This window comes from Leopardus geoffroyi, chromosome B3, assembly GCF_018350155.1.
Source record: "Leopardus geoffroyi isolate Oge1 chromosome B3, O.geoffroyi_Oge1_pat1.0, whole genome shotgun sequence".
Classification (NCBI taxonomy): Eukaryota; Metazoa; Chordata; class Mammalia; order Carnivora; family Felidae; genus Leopardus; species Leopardus geoffroyi.
In genome coordinates, this window is record NC_059337.1 from 106,581,969 (window position 1) to 106,607,979 (window position 26,011).

At 39.1% G+C, this 26,011-nt stretch overlaps 1 protein-coding gene across 3 annotated transcripts in view; it reads right to left on the reverse strand.

Annotated features, from left to right (window-relative positions):
- Positions 1 to 26,011, reverse strand: part of CCDC175 (coiled-coil domain containing 175) — a 78,351-nt gene that overhangs the window by 46,019 nt on the left and 6,321 nt on the right. For 2 of the 3 annotated variants that reach the window (XR_006705054.1, XM_045451129.1), the window contains exons 4-9: positions 22,017 to 22,152; positions 17,931 to 18,159; positions 13,147 to 13,269; positions 10,171 to 10,280; positions 6,307 to 6,388; positions 2,127 to 2,263 (exon numbers count right to left, since the gene is read on the reverse strand). Coding sequence is in view for 2 of the 3 variants with exons in the window: in XM_045451129.1 (XP_045307085.1) it covers positions 2,127 to 2,263; positions 6,307 to 6,388; positions 10,171 to 10,280; positions 13,147 to 13,269; positions 17,931 to 18,159; positions 22,017 to 22,152 (817 nt within the window). In the remaining variant the exon portion in view is untranslated. The remainder of the gene's footprint in view (positions 1 to 2,126; positions 2,264 to 6,306; positions 6,389 to 10,170; positions 10,281 to 13,146; positions 13,270 to 17,930; positions 18,160 to 22,016; positions 22,153 to 26,011) is intronic. The other variant, XM_045451130.1, reaches the window with a different exon arrangement.

Below are 26,011 nucleotides of genomic sequence, written 5' to 3' on the forward strand. Positions count from 1 at the left end.
AATAATAGGAAGTATACAGTTTTGTTCAATTTCAGTTTTTCCAGACATTGATAGGGGCATTCCTGTAACAGAAAGTGCTTTATATAAGCGTCTCGTCTTCTTCAAAACTTCTATGGACTGAACTGTGTTCAGTCCCTAAAATTTGTGTGTTGAAGCCCTAACACCCAATGTGACGGTATTGGAAGGTGAGGCTTTTGTGAAGTGATGAGGTCACCTGATTAGACGAGGTCATGACGAAGAGGCTCCTTGTAAGAAGAGACACCAGGAAGTTTGTTTTCTCCCTATTTCTACCATGTAAAAACACAGCAAGAAGGCAGCCTTGTGCAAGCCAGGAAAAAGGGCTCTCACCAGAAGCCAACCATGCTGGCACCCTGATATTTGATCTCCATCCTCTGCAACTGTGAGAAATAAATTTCCGTTGTTTAAACCACCCAGTCTATGGTGCTTAGTCATGGCAGCCCAAGCTGAAGACAAAAACCAATAACAACAGTAAATGTTTTAGTGTTACAGTTATTTGTCATCAGCACATTATCAATTCTACCATGTTATTTTATGAAAGGTGAAGGGGTCAGTTAGACCAGCTTTAAATACCGGCTTTACCTCTTTCTAGCAGTGTAACCTTGAAGGAAACTTTACCTGTAGATGAGTACTGATGAACTCAGTACTGATCTGGGGAAATTTTTTGCTGGAAAAAACTACTGAAAGCAGATTCTTGGTAGGTTATTCAGTTGAATGAGATACAATCATTGTAACTACTCTCTGCAGCTCACATGCTGCAATGACCATAAACTCAGTTTCACCTAAGTGTGCCTGGACACTGTAATTACACTTCTGTGTGATCTAACTTTGTCTGTAGTAATGGATCGTTACTTATAGAATTCATGCTTGCAAGATGTTATTCTGTACTTGCTAAGAAAATATTGGTGAATGCCCACTATCTGCTAAGCAATGTACAAGGTCCTGGGGATGTAGCACTGAGTAAATACCCTGATCTGTTCATAGTTCAGTGGAAACAAGAGATTTATAGACTACTTATGACAATGCAGCGACTGATGAAAAGGAATGGCATCAGAGGGATGTTTCAGAAGGATCATTCTGGTGGAAGGAAGGTGAACAACTTAAGGGTGGTAAAGCAGAAAGTGGGGAGAACTTTGGAGGGACAAGCCAGTGCCAAGAAGCTGAAAGAGGTGACAAGAATGGAGTTGGAGAGAAGAAAGGGATATATTTGAGAGATATCCGGGAGGTGGAACTGACAAGCCTTGGTGCTTGAATGGAGTCCAACGGGTAGTAAAAGATAGGAATTTCCTTGAATAATTTCCCAGTCTCTGGGTTAGGGGATTGTGTCAATGACCAAACCCTTCACAGAGGTAGGGAAGAGATGGCAGAGCCAGTGTCTGATGAAGGTAGATCTCACAGTTTCTCTAAACAGTCTCATGGAGTAAAAGCAGGATTATTTTTTTCAAGAATCTGATGTAGAAGTAAATGTAATGCCCATGGTGTTTATGGATTTGATCTAACCCATATGAGGAAAGCATAACTCAGTGCATATACAGGCAGATGAGGAGTGTGTTTATTTTTAGGTAAATATTTCATCATTGTCAATAGATTTTAAAACTAGGATGAACTTAAGTAGAGAGTCACCATTTTTTTTTACTGTAAATTTTTTACAATGTTTCTTTTAATATATGAAATTTATTGTCAAATTGGTTTCCATACAACACCCAGTGCTCATCCCAAAAGATGCCCTCTTCAATGCCCGTCACCCACCCTCCCCTCCCTCCCACCCCCCATCAACCCTCTGTTTGTTCTCAGTTTTTAAGAGTCTCTTATGCTTTGGCTCTCTCCCACTCTAACCTCTTTTTTTTTTTTTCTTTCTTTCTTTTTTTTTTTCCTCCCCCTCCCCCATGGGTTTCTGTTAAGTTTCTCAGGATCCACATAAGAGTGAAAACATATGGTATCTGCCTTTCTCTGTATGGCTTATTTCACTTAGCATCACACTCTCCAGTTCCATCCATGTTGCTACAAAGGGCCATATTTCATTCTTTAGAGAGTCACCATTTTGATGCCAAGGAAACCCCATAACCATAACATGTTGATTCATGTACAGATCATGGATAGAAACATACTCATTATAAGTGTTCTGTTTCTGTATAAAAACTTTCTCCTCCTCACTTAAGACAATCTTATATTGTTTGGTAAGAGCATGCAATTTCTCCCGTAGATCTTTGCTCTCTAAATGATTTTTGTGTAGTTTTTCAGCCATCTAGGAAAAAAAAAAAGCAATTAGAGGACACATTTCCTTTGATGGGAGTCAGTCATGTGGCAACTCTAGAGCACTGGGTATGTTACTTAGCATACAATAACTATGCCATAAATGTTGAGTGATTTAATTCTGTATCAAATATGCAGTTATACATTTTGGGGCCTCTCCTATAAATTATGACAAAAGTATAGAAAGGTAGTAGACACTGATGCAAAAACCACAGAGTAAATCATTCATATTGAAATAAGCATTGAGATTAATAAACTGAGATCATTCAACAGGATCCATAAGTCCTTTTCCCAGAAGATAAATTACACTAGGGAAAAGAAAATGTAACACCAATAGAAGCTCTTGCTCAAAACCTCTTTGATGAGATACTAGATCTGCTTCTTGTTAAATATTTCTATTCAAGGACAAAACTAATGTTTATTTATTTTTTTTTTAATTTTTTTTTCAACGTTTATTTATTTTTGGGACAGAGAGAGACAAAGCATGAACGGGGGAGGGGCAGAGAGAGAGGGAGACACAGAATCGGAAACAGGCTCCAGGCTCTGAGCCATCAGCCCAGAGCCCGACGCGGGGCTCGAACTCACGGACCGCGAGATCGTGACCTGGCTGAAGTCGGACGCTTAACCGACGGCGCCACCCAGGTGCCCCAAAACTAATGTTTATTAGGGAACTTTGTATTCAAGAAGTTTGTGTTTAAAATGTCTCTATTGAATTGCTTCAAAAGAGGTAAGAAAGTTATGTTTAGTAGGAGTGATGGGCTGAGTAGTTCACAATAACCTTTTGGCTGAGTATTACTAGAATAGCTGGATGAAAAAATATCTTAGAAGTGTTGAAGAACTAACAAGATAATGACTAATTCTACAAGAAATCAAGAATCCAGAGTAGAGGGCACCGGGGTGGCTTAGTTGGTTAAGCATCTGAATCTTGATTTTGGCTCGGGTCATGATCCCACAGTCATGGGATCGAGTCCTGCATTATTGGGCTCTGTGATGGGTGTAAAGCTTTCTTAGGATTCTCTCTCCTTGTTCCTCTTCCCCTCCCCTGCTCTCTCTCTCACTCTCAAAAAAAAAAAAAAAAAAAAAATCCAGAGTAGTAAATCTAGCACTGAAAACTCCTTTTACCCTAAGGACATTGATTGATATGGAAGAAACCACTTGGAAATGGAATTTTAGTTCTCTTACCCGACAAGAGGGACAAAAATCAACAGAGTTCATCCAGGTATTGAGTTTGATAAATCTTCTACCACTTTAACCTGTGGTCTCAAAAAGCTTCATGCTCTGGAGAAGGGTAAACTGGAAGCTAATAAGCCATGGCCCAGCCTAATTTTGATCACCAGGGAACCTAAGGGTGCATTAAAGTGGTTTGGGACTGGTAATACCCCAGCCATCTGACGGAAGTGAATTAGTCTGTTCCTGGAAAAGATAGGATCATCCTAAGCTTCAAATTGTTTTTACAAACTTTTTCCCCCCCCAAATACAATGTCTGGTATACAGTTTTCTACTAGGAACAGAAGGAAATAAGACAGCATGAAAAAAAAATTGGCAGAAGCAAAAGACTACGGAAACAAACCTATAAAAACATCAGATAGTGAGTGGAATTAGATACTGAACTATACAAATATTGTGTTTACTATAATCAAAGAAATGTTAGACATACTTGAAAATTATGGCAAGGAATTGAAATAGACAATGCAGATTTGAAAATCACCAATTTAAAAAATTCAATAACCAAAATTAACAGCTGAAATAAGACCATCCTGCCCAGAATACAGCAGGGGGAGACAAAAGATAGAAAACACGAAAGAGAGGGTAAAAAAACATAGAGGATGTGTTTATTAGCACAAATAATTGTATACACACACGTGCATACATATATATACAATTGGAGTCTCAGACCAAGAGGAAAGGGAATGAAATATGTGAGCAGATAACGGCTAAGAATTTTGCAGAACTTGCAAAATACAGCAATTTACAGATCTAAGCAGCCCAATAAATCCCAAAGCAGGAGAAATAAAAAGAAAATGTGGACATATGATAGTGAAAGTGAATAAGTCAAAGGGAACAAAGAAGACCTAAAGTAAATGAGCTACACCACTTTCATGGATTGGAAGCCTTGATATTGTAAGAATGTGACATTCTCCCCAAACTGATCTATAGATATAATGCAACCCCAGTCCAAATGCAAACAGGTTTTTTTGGCAGGACTTGACAGACTGACAGAAACTCAAAGGGCCCAGAACAGTGAAAGCAGTCTTGGAAGAACAAAGTGGAAGGATTTATACTGCTAACTATAAAGGCTTATGTTAAAAGCTGCTAATTAAGAAAGTCTGGTTTTAATGTGAGGGGAGACAAGTCCAAAGGAACACAATAGAGAGTCCACAGATCTACACACATATTTACAATGTATTTATGATCTGCCGCTGATTTATGACAAATTTACCATTACAGTATAGTGCAGGAAAAGATGTTCTTTTCATTAAATGGTGCTAGATAATCTTATGGAAAAATATGAACCTTGACCACCATCTCACAGCACACGCACACACACAACACACACAGATTCCAGATGGCTTGTAGTCCTAAATGTGAAAGGGCAAACAATAAATCTTCTAGAAGATCATGAAATAATATCTTCATGACAAAGGACATAAAAACCAAAAAGGAAAAGATTGGTAAACTATACTTCATTGCAACTAATAAATTATACCCATCAAAAGATATGTATGTACATAAGGATTGTATATTTATAGCGTGTGTACTGTTCTGTGTGTAATATCTTGTAATAAAAAAAATTAAAATAAAGTTAGAATAGAATTTCATCACTGAACTTGTCTCCTACACCTCATGAGAATTAAGATTGGCTGCCACCAAGAGTCCAGTGGAAATAGTAAATGGGTCAGAGCCCTGATCCCTTTGAAGCAGTCACTGACTTGAACTCATGGAATTTGGCTGACGGCTATGGGTTAAAGCGAAACCCCTTTGCATTTGCCCTTTGAGCAAGTAAGCCATACCAGTGTAGGGGTCCTGGATTTTCCAGACAGTTGGGGGCCTGCAAACTATGGAGCTATCATCTGAAGCCTGCCTGGCAGCTTCAGGAAATAAACGGAAAGGAAAAAGAAATCCTTTGCCCAGAGAATGAAAGACAACTTTAAAAACCAACCAACTGACCACCCAGCCAACCTACCAACCTTGTCTAGTTTCTGTCTTTCAGAATCTTCACAACTAAAGAATCAGAGTAGGTCTAACCTGGAGGGAAGCCGTCCCTAATGCCATTAGCTCATAACCAAATGGAAAGAATGTAACCGGTTCAAATCATTCTTATGGAAGAGATCCACAGTGTACTGTTTTATATTCTATTTGTCACGCAATAATATATTATGAGCTATTACTTAATCAAGGCCCTTTTGTTGGACTTTAATTGTATCTTCCCCCTAATTTTTCAATTATTATAAGGAATGCTTTACTGAATACCTTGTGGATAAATTTTGGTTTATACCCGTAATTAAGTACTTATGATATTTCTTTTAACCAAAATTTAAAATGTCTAGAGAATTCTCCTGGATGCTAATCTGACTCAAATATTTCACTGCTTACTAAGCACAGTATGGGTTGCTAGATTTTACAGGTACCACACAACAGCAAGAGGGTCCCATTTTTTTCTAAATAATTCGGATGAAAAATACCCATTGATCTGGATATTTCTAATGTATTATAACCATAACCACATGAAAAGTTACCAAACAAAGATTCACTTTCACATAGACAACATTTGCTCTTTCATATATTTAAAATATTTGGGGAGGGAATAAAAATCTTTAAATCAATTACTGCAAATGATCATGATTATTATATTATATTATATATAATACATAATATATAGTATAATATACATTATACTATATATTATTATATTATCATTATTATATCATGAAAAATCTACTTTTGGAAAATTTCACATTTCTCAAATATATTTAAAATATTAACTAAAAATAAAAACGAATAATAATCTAAAAGGCGTAATTTCCATCTTCCTACCTGCTTTATCTTCTGCAAAATTTCATCTTTTTCAACACTAGATGAATCTTCCAGTTTTTCCTTGTTATTCATAAAAAAATGCCTATGATCAAAGGAAGCCAAACAGATTCATATTAGGGCATGTTTTCCAGTAAAGCCACATTTATTTATGACTCCAGAAACTTCCAGTCCCCATCTTCCTATACAACATATTTATGGGTATATTCACAAAACTAAGCAAAAAATTTTTTACTTGTTTGATGAATTAATACTTCATTTATTAAGAAGTAATTATTAAACACTTGTCCTCTGCAGGTATTATAGGTACTAGAGATACAGCACAGGTGAAGTCCCTGCCCTCATGGAAATTACACTCTAGTGAAGTAGAATATAAGCAAGTTATCAAAATAACAATAATAACAATTATTATTATTATTTCAGATAGTGTTAAGTGCTTTAAAGAACACAAAGTAGGGTGAAGGACAGAGAAATCCTGAGAGTGAGGGTATTATTGTAGATAGGTGGTAATGGAAGGCTTCTTGAGATGATCTGTGAAAGACCTGAATGATGAAAAGGAGCCAGATAGGTGAAGATCTGAAGAAAGAGCTTTTCGTGTAGAAGGAACAGTCAGTGATAATATCTTGAGGCAAGAACAAGTTTTGGGTATTTGGTGAAGAGACAATTATGAGAAAGTTGGAGAGGCAGACAGAGACTAGATCACGTAGGGTCTCAAGGACAAAGGAGAAGTTCAGATATCATTGTGAAGGGAACCAGGGGAGAATTTAAGCAGAGGAGAGACATGAACTGATTTACATCTTGTAAAGATGACTGTGGCTACTTAGTGGAGAAAGACAGCAATACAGGAAGACAGACTAGGTAGAAGGCTACAGAAGTGGTCAAGAAGAGAAAACGGTGGTTCAGACTAAAGTTGAAGTGGTGGAAGTAGTGAGAAATAGTTGGATCTGCCTTTGGATTTGGCTGGAGGTTGGGTTAGGGTTAGGTAGTGAGGAAAACAGGATTGATGCATGATTCCTAGGTTTCTGGCTAGAGTAACTAGGTAAATGGCGATACAGAAGACTGACGGAAGAGCTGTTTCAAGGAGGTGGGAAATTAAGAGTTCCGTTTAGGACGTGTTATATTTGAGATATCTAACAGATATCCTTCAAACGGAGAGGTCAAATATGCTGGAGAGGTCAAATATGCATTTAGAACTCTGTGCTGGATATTTAATTTGGGAGTCATTGGGGTACAGAAGGTATATAACACCATAAGACTGGATCAAATCATGTATGGAGAGTATGAATAGAGAAGGGCTGAGAACTCCAAAATTTAGAGCCAGAGAGAAGAACTGGAACAAACAAAGGGCCCTAAAAAGGGGCAGTTTAGTGAGTGACATAAGAAAATATGATGTTTGGGAGGTCAAGAAAGTATTTCAAGAAGGTGGAATGTGTCAAATTCCATTAAGAATTCAAGAACTTTAAGGAATAGGCTAAATCATTAACGTTTGGCGGTACAGGTCATCGGTAATCAGGAAAATCTTGAAGTCATTTCAACCCTTCTAAAAAAGCATCTATAATTTTCATAACCTTCTACACTGCAATGGTAAGTGTATACTCAGGGTCACAAATTCGATACCATTTATACACAACATTTAGTTTCCAACTTCCTGTGTGCTGAAAACTAGCTGAATGGTGAAGAAAGACCATACTCGGTTAGAAACGTAGGCACAGGATTTGTCTTTATTATGCAAACGCATCATGCTGGACGTCAATAATAATAATGAATAAGGTTTAAACTATCGATGCTTCCTGTGGACTTGTGGAGAATTTATGTTCTCTCAACTGTCCACACACAGAATTTCAACTCATGTTTGAGTGATTTGTTTTTCCTCAATATTTGGACCTCAAAACATGTAACAAGCTTGGAAATTAAAGACTTTATGGGGGAAAAATAAAGTTTATTGATTAATAGGAAGATGAGTTTGTGCAAATTATTTTAGTTTATCGTATAATTTATTCTTAAAGAATCTTATGGACTATTATAAAACAACACTGTTTGACTCTTCAAATCTACCAACCAAGATTTAGGTGCCTTTTCTCACCTCCATAAATTGAGTAAATGAACTAAAGGAGAAAACAGAAAGAACGTAACAATTTTCTTTTAATTTGCTTGGTAGTAAAGAAAAAAGGTATAGTTTTATTAGTAACAAAGGGGGTAACTGAAATCTTCAATCACCAAATTAACCAAATGCACTTTTCCTCACAGAGATTCCATATGAATGAAAACTCTTGAAAAGCTGGGATAAAAAAAAAAATGATGAGCCATTAAAGTAGAAGATCAATGAATCCCCATTTCATTCTTGACTGTATATTTAAAACAAATTAGCTAACATGAAGACTACTTATCAATAAAACTTCATCAGTATAGCAAGTTTTTAAATCATAACTCCTAGAAATAACTGAAGACCTGATCTGTATCTTCCTCTATGATTATTTGCCTAGTTTTTCTTCAAAATATGCATGAACTAAAACTATTGAATCACTTTCAAAGAAAAAGATTTTTTTATTCTGAGTTTTAGTTGTAGTATGACTCGAGCTTTTATACTTCTTTTTAAAAAATTATTTATTTTTAAGTAAACTCTTTGCCCAACATGGACTCAAACTCACAACCCCAAGATCAAGAGTCACAGGCTCCACTGACTGAACCAGCCAGGCACCCCAAGATTTTATATTTTTAAATCTGGTCCTGAGTGCAAAGATTATTGCCTATTTTACGGCCTGATGATGGTAGAATAGCACTGTACTGTTGGCAACCGCTGTTTTAGAAAACATATAAATCACAAAACATTTAATCCTACATAGAAATAAGCTATATTATAATGAAATTACACATGGGAAGTTACTTGCCTTTTGGGGAACCTACTAAGTCCAAAATTTGTCTTTTACACTGCCAGCAGAATCTAGGGGAAGGCCTGGAAACCACATTTGTACTACAAGACCCCACTCTTCCTGGTCAGAGCTGCGCCAAACACCTTCTGATGGGAAAAATCTGGGAATTCTCCTGGGAGAAGTCTGTGGGCCAATCTCTAAAGATAGATGGACCTGTGACAGGTAACCTTTGAGGGTTTGGAATGGCCATGTTTAGCCATGGGCTCCCCAAGGAGAGAACATAGTATGTAGATAGAGAATGAAACATGGTTCCCAAAAGGAAGCAGAGACTGTTCCTTGGGATGGACAGATTTCCTTACATTTATGGTTCTAGTCCCATGGGTTTTGCCCTGAAATATCCTTGTTTTTTAAAAAAAATTTTTTTTTCAATGTTTATTTATTTTTTTTGGGACAGAGAGACAGAGCATGAACGGGGGAGGGGCAGAGAGAGAGGGAGACACAGAATCGGAAACAGGCTCCAGGCTCTGAGCCATCAGCCCAGAGCCTGACGCGGGGCTCGAACTCACGGACTGCGAGATCGTGACCTGGCTGAAGTCGGACGCTTAACCGACTGCGCCACCCAGGCGCCCCATATCCTTGTATTTTTTTCAATAAGTTCTGTAAGTCCCCCTTGACTAAGAACCACAACTATCATAGCAAGGGTAGGTGAACCTACAGGAGGTTCCACTAATGCCTTCCCCTGGGGGCATATTTGTTTGTAGGGAATCAGGAACTAAACTGGGGACAATTCATACAGGATTGTATCCTCCTCAGTTTTTTCTCTTGATCATGTGGAAGACTGGTTAATTTCCAAACGAAGAGGTGGTTTTATAAAGCTGACAATTGCAAATTTTAGTAAATTAAGAGAATACAGTTCTCAATCTAATATTAAAAAAATTTTTAATGAAAAAATATAACATCTAGAAATGTTTTAGTAAAAATAAAGCATTGAACTTACATTTTATCCTCCAGGATCTTACAGGATTTCTTCATTTCTTCAACCTCTTGTTCCCAATGCCTTATTGATTCTTGTAGTTGTGCTATCTCTAAATTGTGATCACTAAGAACCTATTGATAATTCAATACAATTATGGTATTCAGTTGTGACCAAATGATTCATGGAAGTGTTCAATTCATTAATTATTCATGTATCACTTATTCAACTTTTACATTGGGGGTACCTTTAGCTAAGATAAAAAGCAATCATTAAAATTATTTATTCATAGAACAAACTTGGACAGAAATAATTCTGAAATCATCAGGAAAAAACCCTACAATTTTGGAGAGAGAGCAACCAAATATAGCAACAAGAATATGAAAACTATAAAAACAACTTTTAAGACATGAATTCATTTTGGCTACCTTTTAAAATAAGTCTAAAACAAATCTGTATTTTCATAATCATTTTCAAAATATTCCAGGACATTAGAATGAGTATTATTAAAAAAAAAAAAGTAAAAACAAATTACCTTAACTGACAAATATGCTCAGGTTAAGAGAAGTTTTCTTAATATTAATCAGTATTTTGGAAAGGTAACAGCTGGGTGTTGTGGTAAAATATAACATCATTTAAAAGAATGAAGTATGAATAGAGAAAACTCCAAGTGGCACATGTGTTAACAATGCAGTTTTGGAATAAAGAAAGGGGGAGGCAGCAAACAAATTAGAGCCTTGGGTCTGCACTTCAGCTGTGAGGGAGAAATGGAAGGGAGAGAAAGTTCATCGAATTCCACTGCTCCCTGGCATGGAGTCACCACAGGCAGATTAATGGCATCTAACCCGGCACATCAATGTGGAGTCAGAGAAACATCGGTGGGGAATACAGGTGCTCTCATTCCTACTAGACAGGTGCACGAAAGCTCCCCTCAACTCTTTCTTTCTCTGAAGCACCCATATGACTCAACTTCTGGGCAATAACTAGTTTCAGAGTTAACAAGGGTCTGAAGTCGAACATGAGCACAATGTCTAAAGGACTGTGACCGATCATGAGGATTAGTGGCTGTGTGCCGAAGGCCCATTTAGGCCCCTCATCGGTCACCTCTCGCCTTCAGTCCCCCCTGCCCTGGGCATGTAGGCCACCTCAAGAATCACACACCATTATTCTTTTCTGGCAACATCACCTCAGCTTGACCGGGCTGCAGAGTCATCTAAAATGAAGACCCCCCTGGAAGATTAACCTGGAATTTCCTGTTGTCTCAGTCCACAGCCAAACCCTGTTTTCTAATCGTGGATGGTGAGAGTAACAACCCCAATAACCGCCTTTACCAAATACAAAGCACTCAGCTAAAAGTCTTATGGGCATGACCTCACTTGAGCTTCTAGCCCTTTGAAGTAGGCAGTATTATCACCCCATTTTATAGGTGCGGAAACTTCAGGTTGATAGAGTTAAAAATTTGAACCCCAGGTCTCTGTGACACTCAAGTTTGTGCTTTAAACACTATTCTCCTGCAGTAAAGTGGAGTTAGGGTGGGCATGTTGGCTTATGGGAGGTGGCGATGATGCTGGAGGTGAGTTTATCCTTGCCATCTTCTAGTCTTGCATAATTTGGTCTTAGAGATCTTTGGAGAGCAGGTGAAGGAATATATACTGTGTCTTCCCAAGCTGGGTTGATGGAGTACCTGACTCATGACCTATGAGACCCAAACAAAGGCAGGAGCTTGGGCCTGCCGATAAAGTCTATCTGATATAACCCTTCTGTTCTCCTTTGAATCTAGCCTCACTCATGCTTGCTTACTATATAGATATTTGAAAAACAGATAATGATTATTTATCTATCTACTGATTTATTTATTGCACCTGCATGCAAGAGTGGGGGAGAGGCAGAAGGGGGGAGAGAGACTCCTAAGAAGCCTCCCCGCCCAGCACGCAGCCTAATGACCTGGACCCAATCCCACGACCCTGGGATCGTGACCTATGCCAAAATCAAGATTTGGAGGCTTAACTGACTGAGCTGCCCAGGCACCCCAATGATCTTAAATACACATACTGGGGAGAAATTTTGATTCTACTAATATTGTGTAATTGGATATCATAATAGACACACTGTAACTAAGATGATCAGAATGATCAGAACCACTCTATAAAAAGTATAAGGGAAGTAGCTGAGTATTCTGATGAGAAGTGTGATGTTTCTGGTAAGAAATGTGATGACTGTTGCCCCATATAGTTTTACATGTAATTCTCAATACAGATAGAAGAAATACACCAAAGACTCGTTAATTCAACTAATTGTAATAGAAGATTAGCAGGCATTTGTTTTAATTAACACAGAAGGGGTATTATCATTACCCTCTTCCATTAGAACCATCTGAATAAGCTTCAGTTTTCTTATCTTTAAAATAAGGATAATCCTCACAAAACATTTATGAGGGCTGGTTTTCAATCAATGTTATCAATATTAAAAAATAGAAGCACAGAGCTCTGAAGTATTTTCTACTTCATACGAATAGTCCCCTTTCCACATTAATGCTCCTGTAGCCAATATAAATCAAAAGCCTAAGCTGTTTTATTATCACACATTCAGAATTAAGGAATTTGCCCATGGCTATTCATTTTGTTATGTAAAATAAAACAATCTCATGGAGATGTTATATATGGTTCTGTATGCACCTGGTCAGTTCTGTGTGCATTTTAAAAACCCATTTTTACAGTATTCTGGTCCGTCAAATGCAATTTGTACCTAAGGTAATTCAAGCTTCCTTCTTCTGACCATATTCCCAAAGAAAAAACACAATCGCACTATACCATTTTAAATAAAGTGTCAGAAAACCTTAGCACGCCGAAAACATTCTCTCAGAATGGCATGCAGATAGATTAAAATCAGCTCCTTTAAAAAAGCACCTGCTGCTGGTTATATTTAAGACAGTGTATATGTATATATATATATCAAGGTGCCCTGGACAGGCCTGGAGAGACATAGTTTATTCTTTCTTACCACTGTCCTGGTACTAACTGTTTCTCTCATTTTTGACACTTTAAGTTTTAATGTATCCAATTCTTTCTTCTTTTGATAAGTATCCTTTCTCTTCAATTCACAGAGTTTTTTATATTCCTCAATCTGTAGTGATATACAGAATAAGCCAGTCAAAAAGCTTATGAGAACAACAAAGTTTAGACAATCTTTTTATTTTGTCAACCTAAGTCATACTCAATCTAAGTATACCATCGTCAGTCTATCAACAACAACAAAATGCACGCACGCGCGCACACACACACACACACACACACACACACACCAAACAAAAAAAAAAAAAAAAAGAAAAGAAACCAACCCAGGGTTTGCTTGTTTTGCAACATCACAGGAAGAATACTGAACTACAAGTAACTGTAATCATAAATGTCGAAACAGTAAACTTATAAGAGTAATAAGACAATGATCATTAATAGCAAATTATAAAAGCAACAGCCATTGTAGCAATTTGCTAGTAAAACACCTTAGCAATGGTCACCAGATATATAGTAAGCTAATAAGATCAGGAAAGTCAAAGAAAGAAAATGAAGAACTGCCTGGATACCTGAATTCACTTTTTTTTTTTTTAATGGGAAAGAAAACAGACTAAAAATAGAGTCAACAAAATCACTGGAGACTGGGCAGCACGCAGTCTTGGACAACATCTTACCATTTTACGAAGATGAAACATATTCTGATTACTTGTCAGACCCAATGAAGTAAGTCATCTTCTTATCAAAATCAAATATATCAATGCTGGGAAAGCAAGCTGGTGCAGCCACTCTGGCCAACAGTATGGAGGTTCCTCAAGAAACTAAAAATAGAACTACCCTATGACCCAGAAATTGCACTACTAGGCATGTATCCAAGGGATTACAGGTGTGCTGTTTCGAAGGGACACATGCACCCCCATGTTTATAGCAGCACTATCAACAGTAGCCAAAGTATGGAAAGAGCCCAAATGTCCATCGATGGATGAATGGATAAAGAAGATGTGTATGTATATACACATACACACACACAATGGAGTATTACTCGGCAATCAAAAAGAATGAAATCTTGCCATTTGCAACTACGTGGATGGAACTGGAGGGTGTTATGCTAAATGAAATTAATCAGAGAAAGACAAAAACCATATGACTTCACTCATATGAGGACTTTAAGGGACTAAACAGATGAACATAAGGGAAACAGAAATAATATAAAAACAGGGAGGGGGACAAAACAGATATGGAGGACATAAATATGGAGACATAACATAAATATGGAGAACAAACTGAGGGTTACTGGAGGGGTTGTATGGGGGGGGAGTCATGGGCTAAATGGGTAAGGGACACTAAGGAATCTACTCCTGAAGTCATTGTTGCACTATATGCTAATTTGGATGTAAATTTTAAAAAATAAAAAATAAAAAAATATATATATCAATGCATTTTTTTGGCAAAATGAATTATCAAGAACAAGGTAACTAACTAAGTCGTTAGGTCTGAGAAGGCATATTCAACTCCGTATTAAAGAGTTATGACAATGTATGTTTGGGTGGCTTTCTGTCAAAGCTATCAGCCATTGCACCCGAAGTGTCTTGTGAATGAACATGACCATTGTCAATTATCTCAGCACCAGGGCACAGGTGCATATGAATGGAACCTTGTGATTAATCCATTTTGTTGAAAATTGGAATTCTGTGTTTATTCTTTGGCCTAGGCCTTCTCCCAAGGTCTTGCAATCTCAGAAACAGTATTAGCAAAAAATATTTTGTTTTGTGTAAGGGGAGAGCTTACGATTTGTAGACTCTGACAGCTTTAATAGTTTTTCCTTTCTTGTAGGAAGTAAAGGAAGTTAACAGGTTGTTACCATAGCCTATCATGTGCCTTTAGTGAACAATGGTGGTTGACTCCATAATATCCACCCCACTTGGTCTATCCCACTGGCACACGGCACTCCCTTAGGATCCATTATTGTTCGAGGGGTGGGTGCTGTCATGACCTGGCCAGATCAGACACAGCAAGAAGACTTATGGTCTTTGGTTGGAGAAGATTTTCCTGTTTCTACTTGAATAAGGAAGCATACAACCCAGTTGTTATTGGTGGCCATCTTATGACCACGAACACAGCCAGCCTTAAGATGAGGGATGGAGGAGAGGAGGGATGAGCCACTAAATTAACTAGTCTTGGAGGCTGCCCTCTACCTTGGGAATTCCTACTGTGTGAGATAATAAATGTTCTAATTTAAGACAGATTTGAGTTAGGGCTTCTGCTATTTGCATCTGAAAGTATCTTTTTTTAATGTCTATTTACTTATTTTGAGAGAGAGAGAGAGAGCGGAAGAGGGGCAAGCAGAAAAAGAGAGGGAGAGAGAAAATCTGAAGCAGGGTCCATGCTGTCAGCACAGAGCCAGGTGTGAGGCTCGAACTCACAAACTTGGAGATCATGACCTGAGCTGAAATCAAGAGTCAATGCTTAACCAATGGAGCCACGCAGGTGTCCTGCATCTGAAAGTATCTTAACTGGTGCCCTTTTCCAGGGAGATAGACCAAAGGTAGGCAAACTTCTAGTAGTGGGCCCCAAATCTATCAATCTGTTGTTGTAAAACTGCTCTCAGTCATTTAAGTACCGTTCCTTTCATGCTAAAATAGCAGAGTTGAGTAGTTGTGACAGAGAGGGCCCACAAAGCCCTAAATATTTCCTATCTGGCCCTTTTCAGAAAAAGTGTGTGGATCTCTGAGAAAGACTAGTCACATATGGAAGAACAATGTGTCATGCTGGCAAATTCCCTAACTGAAGCCCCCCTGGGTTTCCTTTCTTGTGTTTTAGCATTTATATTAAAGAACAGGAAGGGAGGCACCTGAGTAGCTCAGTCAATTGAGCATCTGACTTCAGCTCAGGTCATGATCTCACGGTTAGTGAGTTTGATCCCTGAGTTGGGCTCTGTGCTGAAGGCTTAGAGCCTGGAGCTTGCTTTGGATTCTGGGTCTCCCTCTCTCTCTGCCCCTCCCCCACTGTGTCTGTCTGTCTGTGTCTCTCTCTCCCTCTCAAAAATGAATAAACATAAAAAAAAAAAAAAAAGAACAGGAAGGTGGAAACACTTCCCCTTAAGGCTGAAAAGGAAGTTAGAAACTCATTCATTCAATACATATTATAGAGTGCCTATCATGCGTGTGGTGCTTGGATACAGCAGTGAATTAAAGCCACAATCCCTGCCCCATGGAGCCTAAAAAGATCCAGGGAACTCAGCTTTTACAAATTCTGTTTAGCAGCTATAGACTGCCAGAAAGACTCCTTGCCAGCTACTCCAAAAAGTGCCCATTCCAAAGATGACAAGGGCTAACCTGTCTATAGTTGAGAAAATCCATGGTTTTAGTGTAAAACTATTTCTGAAGATATAGGTGTTTTGAAGGATAAAGAAGCTAAGACCTGATTGGAATTCATGAATAGTCCAAGTCTTTTTTTTCTTTTTTTAATTTTTCATTTTTTGAGAGACAGAGAGAGACAGAGCACAAGCAGGAGAGGGGCAGAGAGAGGAAGACACAGAATCCGAAGCAGGCTCCAGTCTCCAAGCTGTCAGCACAGAGCCCCACACGAGGCTCGAACTAACAAACCTCGAGATCATGACCTGAGCGGAAGTCGGATGCTTAACCGACTGAGCCACCCGGGTGCCCCAATAGTCCAAATCTTATCAGAGAATCGTCACTGTAAGAACCAAATGTTGGCCACTGCCAGAATGTATTCCACTAGATTTTAACTAAGACTCAAGAAAGGCAATTTATCAAATCTTCCAGCCTTCCTTCCAGCAGGGCTGTGAGCCCTGGCCAATTTTCTGCATTAAGTTATGCCCGTTCCCATGATGCACAGGGAAGAGGCAGGAACTCAACAGCAATTCTCATCAGGAGCTAGGCGGCCACACCTGGGGGATAAGGAAGACTGCTAGAACACTTCCTATAGAGAGATAGGCCTGCCTCTCCTGGGGTAACTGGAGCAGAACAGAGAGGAAAGATCACAAGCCATTCTGATGGTGAATTTTAATTAACACCGTCTAGCAGACAACAAAATGCAATAGTTATTCTCACTCCACCCTCCCAATACTGCTAATCTCAAAATTCTCTTAAAAAAATTTTTTTTAATATTTATTTTTTAAGAGAAAGACGGCGTGAGCAGGAGAGGCAGAGAGAGGGAAATACAGAATCCAAAGCAGGCAACGCTCTGAACCGTCAGCCCAGAGCCTGACGTGGGGCTCAAACTCGCGAACCATGAGATCATGACCTAAGCTGAAGTCTGTGCTTAACCGACAGAGCCACCACCCAGGTGCCCTTCAAAATACTCTTTTCTGCTGGAGCCCTGGGTTCTGCCTCGCCCCTCTGCAGGCTGCTGTGCTCAGATTCATCCAGTAGGAGCTGAAGCCTCCGTCAGGGCTGAACTCCCTCCCCAGTCCTGTCCATAGAGACATGGCCTCAGAACGGTCAGAGGCAACGAGATGCCATGGAGACAAACTCCTTGTCCCTATAGGGCCGCATAGGAGCAAGGGGCCACCCCAGTGTTACAAATCCTGTCACTCATAATCTTTCCCATGAGCTGAGATGCTATGACACGTCAGTGTCTTCCCCAAGGGGCTCCATTGTGCTTGGGTCTCTGCTCTAGTCCCATCCCAGTGTTCACAGCAGATACCACACAGAACGCTAACTAGCCTTGAGAACACGTAAATGATTTCCCCTTTCCTGCCTGCGATTCTGTACAATTCTGTATTTTTTTTAAAAAGGAAATGGCGCCACTTACCTCTTGATTCAATTTTTGTTTTCTTGCCAAATATTTCGCTTTTTCTTTTTCCATTTGTTCCTGTATTTCTTTGAGACGTTGGTTTTGGAATTCTAACTCTTTTTTCTCCGAGTTTATTTTGGTGTAAGTCTCATTGATGTAAACAGTGACAGCAGCTTTTTCTTCCATCGTGTGGTTGAGTGACAGCACCAACTTTTCGTGCCTCCTCACCAGCTCCTCTTGCTGTTCACTAGGAGGAAAGAACTATTCATGGCCCCAAACGTACGGCTTTGAGGAAAGGAATTTAAAGTCTGTTTGCTGAGATGACCACCACAGAGAGGGAAATTGTAAGGCAGGCTTATTTTAGAGGTGTATTTGTGACTACCTAAACTTGGTTGAGAGGAGGATAAAGGGAACCACAAGACAAATGTAAATCTTACAACTGTTTACCGCTGCAGAAATGTCATGTGGTCCTACCTCACCCCCACCCCCCACCCCTACATACCAGGAAATAACTATGGGTTATTTTCATTTCAAGTGTACAGAGATTCAAAAACAGTTTTGAACAGATGAATGGAATCTGACCAAATGACTTGATATGTAGCATTGCCATAACTATCTTACCCCGAGACATCCAGTTAAGTCAAAGGAAGATAAACCTCTCACCATCCCCTCCAGCCACCTTCTTACGCCATTGTCCTGCATGGAGGACCCAGGAGAAAGCGAGCCTTCCTCTGACAGACAGGAGTCAGAGACGAGAGAGGAAAGTCTATCTTGAGTGTTCAGAAGAAGCTTGAAAACTAATTTGAATGTTCTTACCCTCTCCGAGCTGCAGCCAAATCTGAGTTCAAGAAGAGACATTAACCTCACATATCTCTTTCTGGCCACATCCATCTGAGAAAGACCTTAAGATTGTGAGAGGAGCCCCTGGGTGGCTCAGTCAGTTGAACATTCAAATCATGCTTTCAGCTCAGGTCATGATCTTAGTTTTGAGTTCAAGCCCCACGTCAGGCTTTACACTGATAGCAAGGAGCCTGTTTGAGATTCTCCCTCTCTTTCTGCCCCTCCCTGCTTGCACTCTCTCCGTCTCTCTCAAAATAAATAAATAAACTTAAAAAAAAATGATTGTGAGAAACACCTACCCCAGAACTAACAATACAGGACTTGAAGGAGGGGCAATTGGCACCATTTCTATATTTTCCTTTTTTAAAACTCCTAAAATGTAAAGACTTTTTGCCTCTCTCTAGTCCTCAGGGCTAAAGACTTTAGTTCAGGGGGATTGTGTGCAAAGGCTCAGGAAAATGGAAACAGGTTGTTGGTAAGTTTATTTTCCAGAAGTCAATTCTACCATGGAAATGCAATAAAAAGCCTAGAGTAGAGAGGGTAAGATAATGGGTGCTTTGTGGGTCTAGCAGAGGATTCCTTCTAAGAATGAATCAACCTAAGGAGCAAAGCAAAACAAAACAAGTCAAATAAAAAAAAAAACCTAGGTGTATTGAGATGGGTTGAGAAGACAGCACCCAAACTGAACACAGGACCTAAGGAAAAACCCACCCAAAGAGCTTTCAGTTTTTGAGGACTGTCCAGGAGAGGACTGCCTGCTAGAGAGTGTTGGCATCTTGATACGCATCATTCTTTGAAAAGCGGATGCAACGAGATTGGACCTTGGGGACACTAGCTTATCAAGAAACCCACCTTATGCTTATGGTTTGCCTTTCTATAAAGATTTCTCTAGAACGGCAATTCTCACAGTGTGATCAGGACCAGCAGCCTAAGCATCACCTGGGAACTTGCTAGAAATGCAAGTTCTTATTCCCACCCCCTAGACCTACTAAATAAGAAACTTGGGAGCTTTCTAGTAATTTGTGTTTTAACAAGCACTCCCAAGTGATTCTGATGCACACCCAAGTTTGAGAATCACTGGTCTATGGAGGTGTGATGTGCTGGCCAACTGACTTGAGTATTCCAGCTTGGGTATTATCTTCCTTGTGATTAGTTTAGAAATTGGTAGTCTAATTCATACAGCAGACTGGCGATTGTGACTGGCATGCACCATACATAAATCTGCACTGTGAATCCCCAATAGGGGTTAAAGTTCTCATGTACTTTCTTTTTCATAGAACGTCCCCCAGAACAGGTGCTCTGAAGGCCTGATATGGGAGAGGCATCCTGGACCTTGAATTCTCCCCCTAATTACTGATGCTTTGATACCAGGTGCACCAAGCAACTTTCTGATTATTGTAGCTTCCCAAGATTTCTTTGTTTCATGAGGACTCTTTGAACATTTCTTCCTCTAACAAACCGACATTCTGATATCTATGCATTCGTCTTGTAAATTTGCTCATGAGGCTGAGTTGTTCTTAAGGTTTTGTTGGTTTTTCTTTTAGAAGCTATCTCTTCCTCCGTGAGCTGCATAAATTCAAGCTTGTAATCCCCATTTTACAGATGGAGAAAATGAGGTGCACAGGGGTGAAGTTCTGACACACAGCTCAAGAATAAAGGAAAGAAACTAACAAGTGTCAGAATCTGAGCGACAGGCAGTTAAATATATATGAGTTATATATCTCTCCTTTAATTACAGATAAAATTTTGACCCCTCTGCTGGGAACCAATCTCATCCTCAGACCTCCAGTAGTTTATGGCTGAATATCTTTAAGAAACTAACCTAGTCACAATGTACCAAGGTCGATACTATATTTATATATATGTTATATATTAAATATTATATATTATATAATATATAATATATATAAATATAGTAATATTTATATCAATAATAATATAATATTAATATTAATATTATTAATATATAATTAATATATAATATATATTATATATTATATTAATATATAATATATAATTAATAATATAATATTAATAAATATATATAAATATAATATTATATATTATATAATATATATTTATATTAATAATATAATAATATTAATATATTATATTATATATTAATATTATTAATATATATTATTATATTAATATATTATTAATATATTAATATATTATTATATTATACTATATTATATATAATATAATTATAAAATATAATTAATATAGTAATTAATTATTTAATAATTAATAATTAATAATTAATAATTAATAATTAATATATTAATATAATATATTATATTATATAATTATATATTATATTATATATATTATATAATATGTAATATATATTATATAATATATATTATATATAATATATTATATATTATTAATATATTAATATATTATTAATTATAATTATTATATTAATATATTAAATATAAATTATTAATATATAATATTATTATATAATAATATTAATATTATTAATATATAATTGATATATAATATATAATATATAATATATAATATATAATATATTATATTAATATAATATATAATTAATAATATAATATTAATAAATATTTATATATATAAATATAATATTATATATAATATATATATTATAATATATATATATATATATATATATATATATATATATAGTACCCAGAAAGACTTCTTTTTAGTGTTGGAGTTTGTAAACTTAATTTTACTAAAATGGAAACCATGGGGTGCCTGGGTGGCTCAGTCGGTTAAGTGTCTGACTTCGGCTTGGGTAATGATCTCACGGTTCATGAGTTCAAGCCTGCGTCAGGCTCTGCTGACATCTTGGAGCCTGGAACCTGCTTCGGATTCTGTGTCTCTCCCTCTCTCTCTGCCCCTCCCCGCTTGCACTCGGTCTCTCTCTCTCTCAAAAATAAATAAACATCAAAACAAAAATTTTGTGTGCCTCTGTTTGGAGGGGGCTTGCAAGGACGTGTATGACTTACACACAGTAGCTGCTGCTGAGAAGCTGGATGGCCTCTGAAATGTTACGGGTCTCCTAACTGCAGTGGTGAAAGAAGTTTTTGCTCTCCTCCCCAGCTCTGCGCAGTCATCACACACCCCTCAGCAGTCAGGGTCATCTGCTAGACGTGATACCCACCTCCTACTTACCCTGTACCAGTTCAGAAACAGAAGGCAAACCCCTTAGGATAATTTTCACACTCCAGTCACAGACCCCAACTCCCTCATGTACCAAATTAAAAAAAAAATACATACCCTAGAATTTCATTAATTTTTTTCAGATCAAGTATTTTCTTCTTCAGGAACTCTATTTCATTATTCATCCTTGTAACGTCCATTTGTAATTGATTTATCTCAAAAAGATTTAATCTGCGGGCATCTCTGACACATTCTTAAAAGTAAATGGAAATGTCACTAGATTATTTGAGAAACAGCACAGTTATACATACTGACTTTTCCATTTTTTTAATGTTTGTTTATTTTTGAGAGAGACAGAGACAGGGAGTGAGTGGGGGAGGGGCAGAGAGAATCCACGGACCGTGAGATCATGACCTGAGCCGAAGTTGGACACTTGGCCAACTGAGCCACCCAGGCACTCCTGTAATGCTCTTTTAATTATGTTCCTGTATCAGACACCTCTTACCCCTTTGGGTCCTCTCAATCTTACCTATCAATTATTTCCCTTATTTCATCTGCTGCTATTGATAGGGAAAAATAGGATAAAATAGGCAGAGAAGGAAAGGATTAGGACCTGGGGTCCCTGGATGGGGAAAGACACATATTTTGGAACAATGCTGGGAATTTCTAACTAGAGCAAACCCCCTTAGGCGTAAGGTCCCTCTTAAGAATGTAACAGATACTACCACTCCCCCTCAGGTTCCCCTCCAGAATTTGACAATCAAAATACTTAGCTAAACCGTAAAACTTAGGTCATACGAGGGACAGTATGACCCATCTGACTCTTCACACAATGGAATCCAACCAGTCAGGAATGGACAACCCAGCACCTTGAGTTGTCAAGCCAACAAAGATGGGACCTGAGAAGGAACAAGGGGGAAGGGAAGGGGGGCTGACCAGAACCTTATAAAACAAGGACCCTTGCCTGTGGTCGCAGGATTCACTTTCAAATGTCCCTTCTTCGTAAAGACAGTTTTCATACTATTCTTCTTTTCCAATCTTATACTCTAATAAACTTTTCCATGCTGTTCATTTTGCGTCCACCTCTTCATTCCTTGAAGTGGTGAGACAACGAATCCTGGGTGTTGAGGTAAAAATTCCTGCAGCCCTATGGTGACCAGCTTTCTATGGGCTCTGGACAACTTCAGACTGGTGCAGTCTGGCAGAACCTCATTCCTGCTTATTCTATCCGCTTCTCACCTCCAGTCTAGGACCTTCTTGTCACCTCTCCCATGAGACTTCTTTATGCACGCATACCCATGCTCGTGTAACTTGATGTGTGGGAGGCCGGTGAACACTAGACTGATGACAGAGAGGAGCTGGTGCCTGGACAGTCCAGAGAAGATGTAGCCGTGTATCTTGGGACATGTTCCTATACTTACTTAGTTGTGTTTAGCGGCAGTCAGTATGGTATTGCACCCCATATCAGCGTTCTCTTCTCCCTGCTTTTCTCTCCTTATCCCGCCCTCCTCCTCTTTGGATGGTGCTCCCAAATATCAGTGTAAAAGCCTCTGGCTCTGCTTTCTGGGGGGAACTGAATGTGTTAATTCATGTGTCATTCTTGTGTGATTGTGTGATCATTCATCAATAAATAACAAATCAGTGTAATCACATAAGACTTCAGAAGCATGATAGATATAAATACAAAAAAATAAAATTTTTAACACTGCTTAGAAGGTCCTGGCCTAGCCATTTCCACCCAATAAATTCTCTAGAAACTAGCCGGTAGCTCCGTCTGAGAGAGATAGGTTATTTTTCTAAGGCTACTTATTAAGTTTGCTCATTGTAGCAGGGCATCCTGAACTTTTATGTCTCAAATAGGCATATATATCACCTGGGGATATTACTGAAATACAGATTCTGAGAGAGTAAGTCTGGGATGGGCCTAGAGATTCTGGATTTTATACCAAGCTTTCAGATGCTGCTGGTCCAAGAACCATACTTTGAGTAGCAAAGCTTTATAACCTAAGACCAATTAACTTTACTTGGTTAAGTATTCAGTGTCTATCAAGAATCTCTTTAGCTCATATGCTATTTACTTTCCTTCTAAATATTTTTCCTGATTATAAAAGTAACCCAACACATTCTTAATTCTCCCTTCAGCAGATTCTTTTTTTTTTTTTTCTGTATAGAGTTTGTCATATTTTTCCTGCCAAACTAGACTAATACCATGCATATTGTTTTACAACTGACTGGGTCACTCAGTGTCTAATTAGGAGACAGAAGTCTTATAAATAAAACAGGGAAGTTTTAGTATAGAGAATTATTGACTCCAACAGGAGGTTAGAGTAATGAGGGATCGAATGGTAAGAAAGAAAAGAGAACTCTAAAGGATTCAGGAACAGCAGACACAAGGAGCAGCCACTACCCCCAGGGGCCGAGAGAGTTCGTTCAAGGAAGCAGCAACTCCAGCCCTGGGAACCGGGCCTCACTGGAAAGTGCTGTGGCTCACTGGGCACAGAAGTTCTTGAAATGCTGGGCTGGTAGAACTCACGGAAATCTACCTTCTGGAGGAATTGAGGGGACCTGTCCGCAGGGAGTTGCCATACTTCAGAGCTCACTGCCAAACCACCCAAAGAGCGCCAGGGAAGCTGTTCACAGGCTGGTGCCTCACTGGTAGCAATCTACCGTGAAGCTGCCCCAGGGGTACTGGAGGAAGCAGCCGGGCACTGTGGACAGCCACACATGGCAGGAGCCGGGCATGGAGAGGCTGTGGGTGCTCCAAGAGCTGGCTGAGAGGAGCACCCTGGGACCAAAAAGAGCATGGCTTTTTCTTCCAGTGTCCCTCCAGGGTTCTCTCCTGATGAAACGCTGTGGCAGCTGGTACAGGGGGGAAATTACAGGGCCCATCTCTCTCAATACCAAGCAGACAATAAAGGTAGATTTGGAGCTGCATGCAAGGCAGTAAATGGATAATGCGAACATCTACTTAAAAAGTGTTTTGTTGTTGTTGCTGCGGTTTGTTGTTTGTTCTGTTTTTAATGTTTATTTACTTTGGGAGGGAGGGAGAGAGAGAGAGAATCTGAAGCAGGTTCCAGGCTCTGAGCTGTCAGCACGGAGCCCGACGCGGGGCTTGAACCCAGGACTGCCAGATCATGACGTGAGCCAAAGTCAGACGCTTAACTGACTGAGCCACCCAGGTGCCCCCAGTTTGTTTTGAATTTAAACCACTGGGTTGGAGGAGGCGGAGGTTACACGGTAACAAGCTTTGGAACGGTGATGACACTTGGGAGTTGTTCTACACCGAGCAAGGGAGGCAGACTTTTGCATTCTCACACTGACTGATCACAGAGTGTGGGCCGCACGTGGGGAGAGAATGCTCCAGGATAGGGCAGGGGATGGTGTCAATTCCTGCAGAGGATCTGAGCTCTGAGGCTCACAAGCCTTAGTCAATATTCCTGGCAGCTGGGGAAATGAGGTTGGAGCCTTACTGTATACCACATACAAAATTTAACAAAAGGTGAATAAAAAACCTAAATATAAGAGCTAAACCTATAAAACTCTTAGAAGAAAACATACGAGGAAATCTTCATGACAGTGGATTTAGCAATGATTTCTTAGATATGACACCAAAAGCATAGGCGCCAGAGAAAATCCTAAGGGCACCTGGGTGGCTCAGTTGGTTAAGCGGCCGACTTTGGCTCAGGTCATGATCTCGTGGTTGGTGGCTTTGACCCCGCATCAGGCTCTGTGCTGACAGCTCAGGGCCTGGAGCCTGTTTCAGATTCTGTGTCTCCATCTCTGCCCCTCCCCTGCTTGCGATCTGTCTCTCTCTCTCTCTCAAAAATAAACATTAAAAAAAAGAAAAAGAAAAAAAAACATTGACAAACTGGACTAAATCAAAATTTGAAACTTTTGTGCATCAAAAGTCAGTATCAACACAGTGAAAAGGGGACACCTGGGTGGCTCAGTCAGTTAGTGGATGACTCTTGATCTTGGCTCAGGTCGTGAATTAATTAATTAATTGTGAGATCAAGCCCTGCACTGGGCTCTGCGCTGACAGCACGGAGCATGCACGGGATTCACTCTCTCCCTCTCTCTCTGCCCCCCATCCCCGCCCCAGGATGCATGCT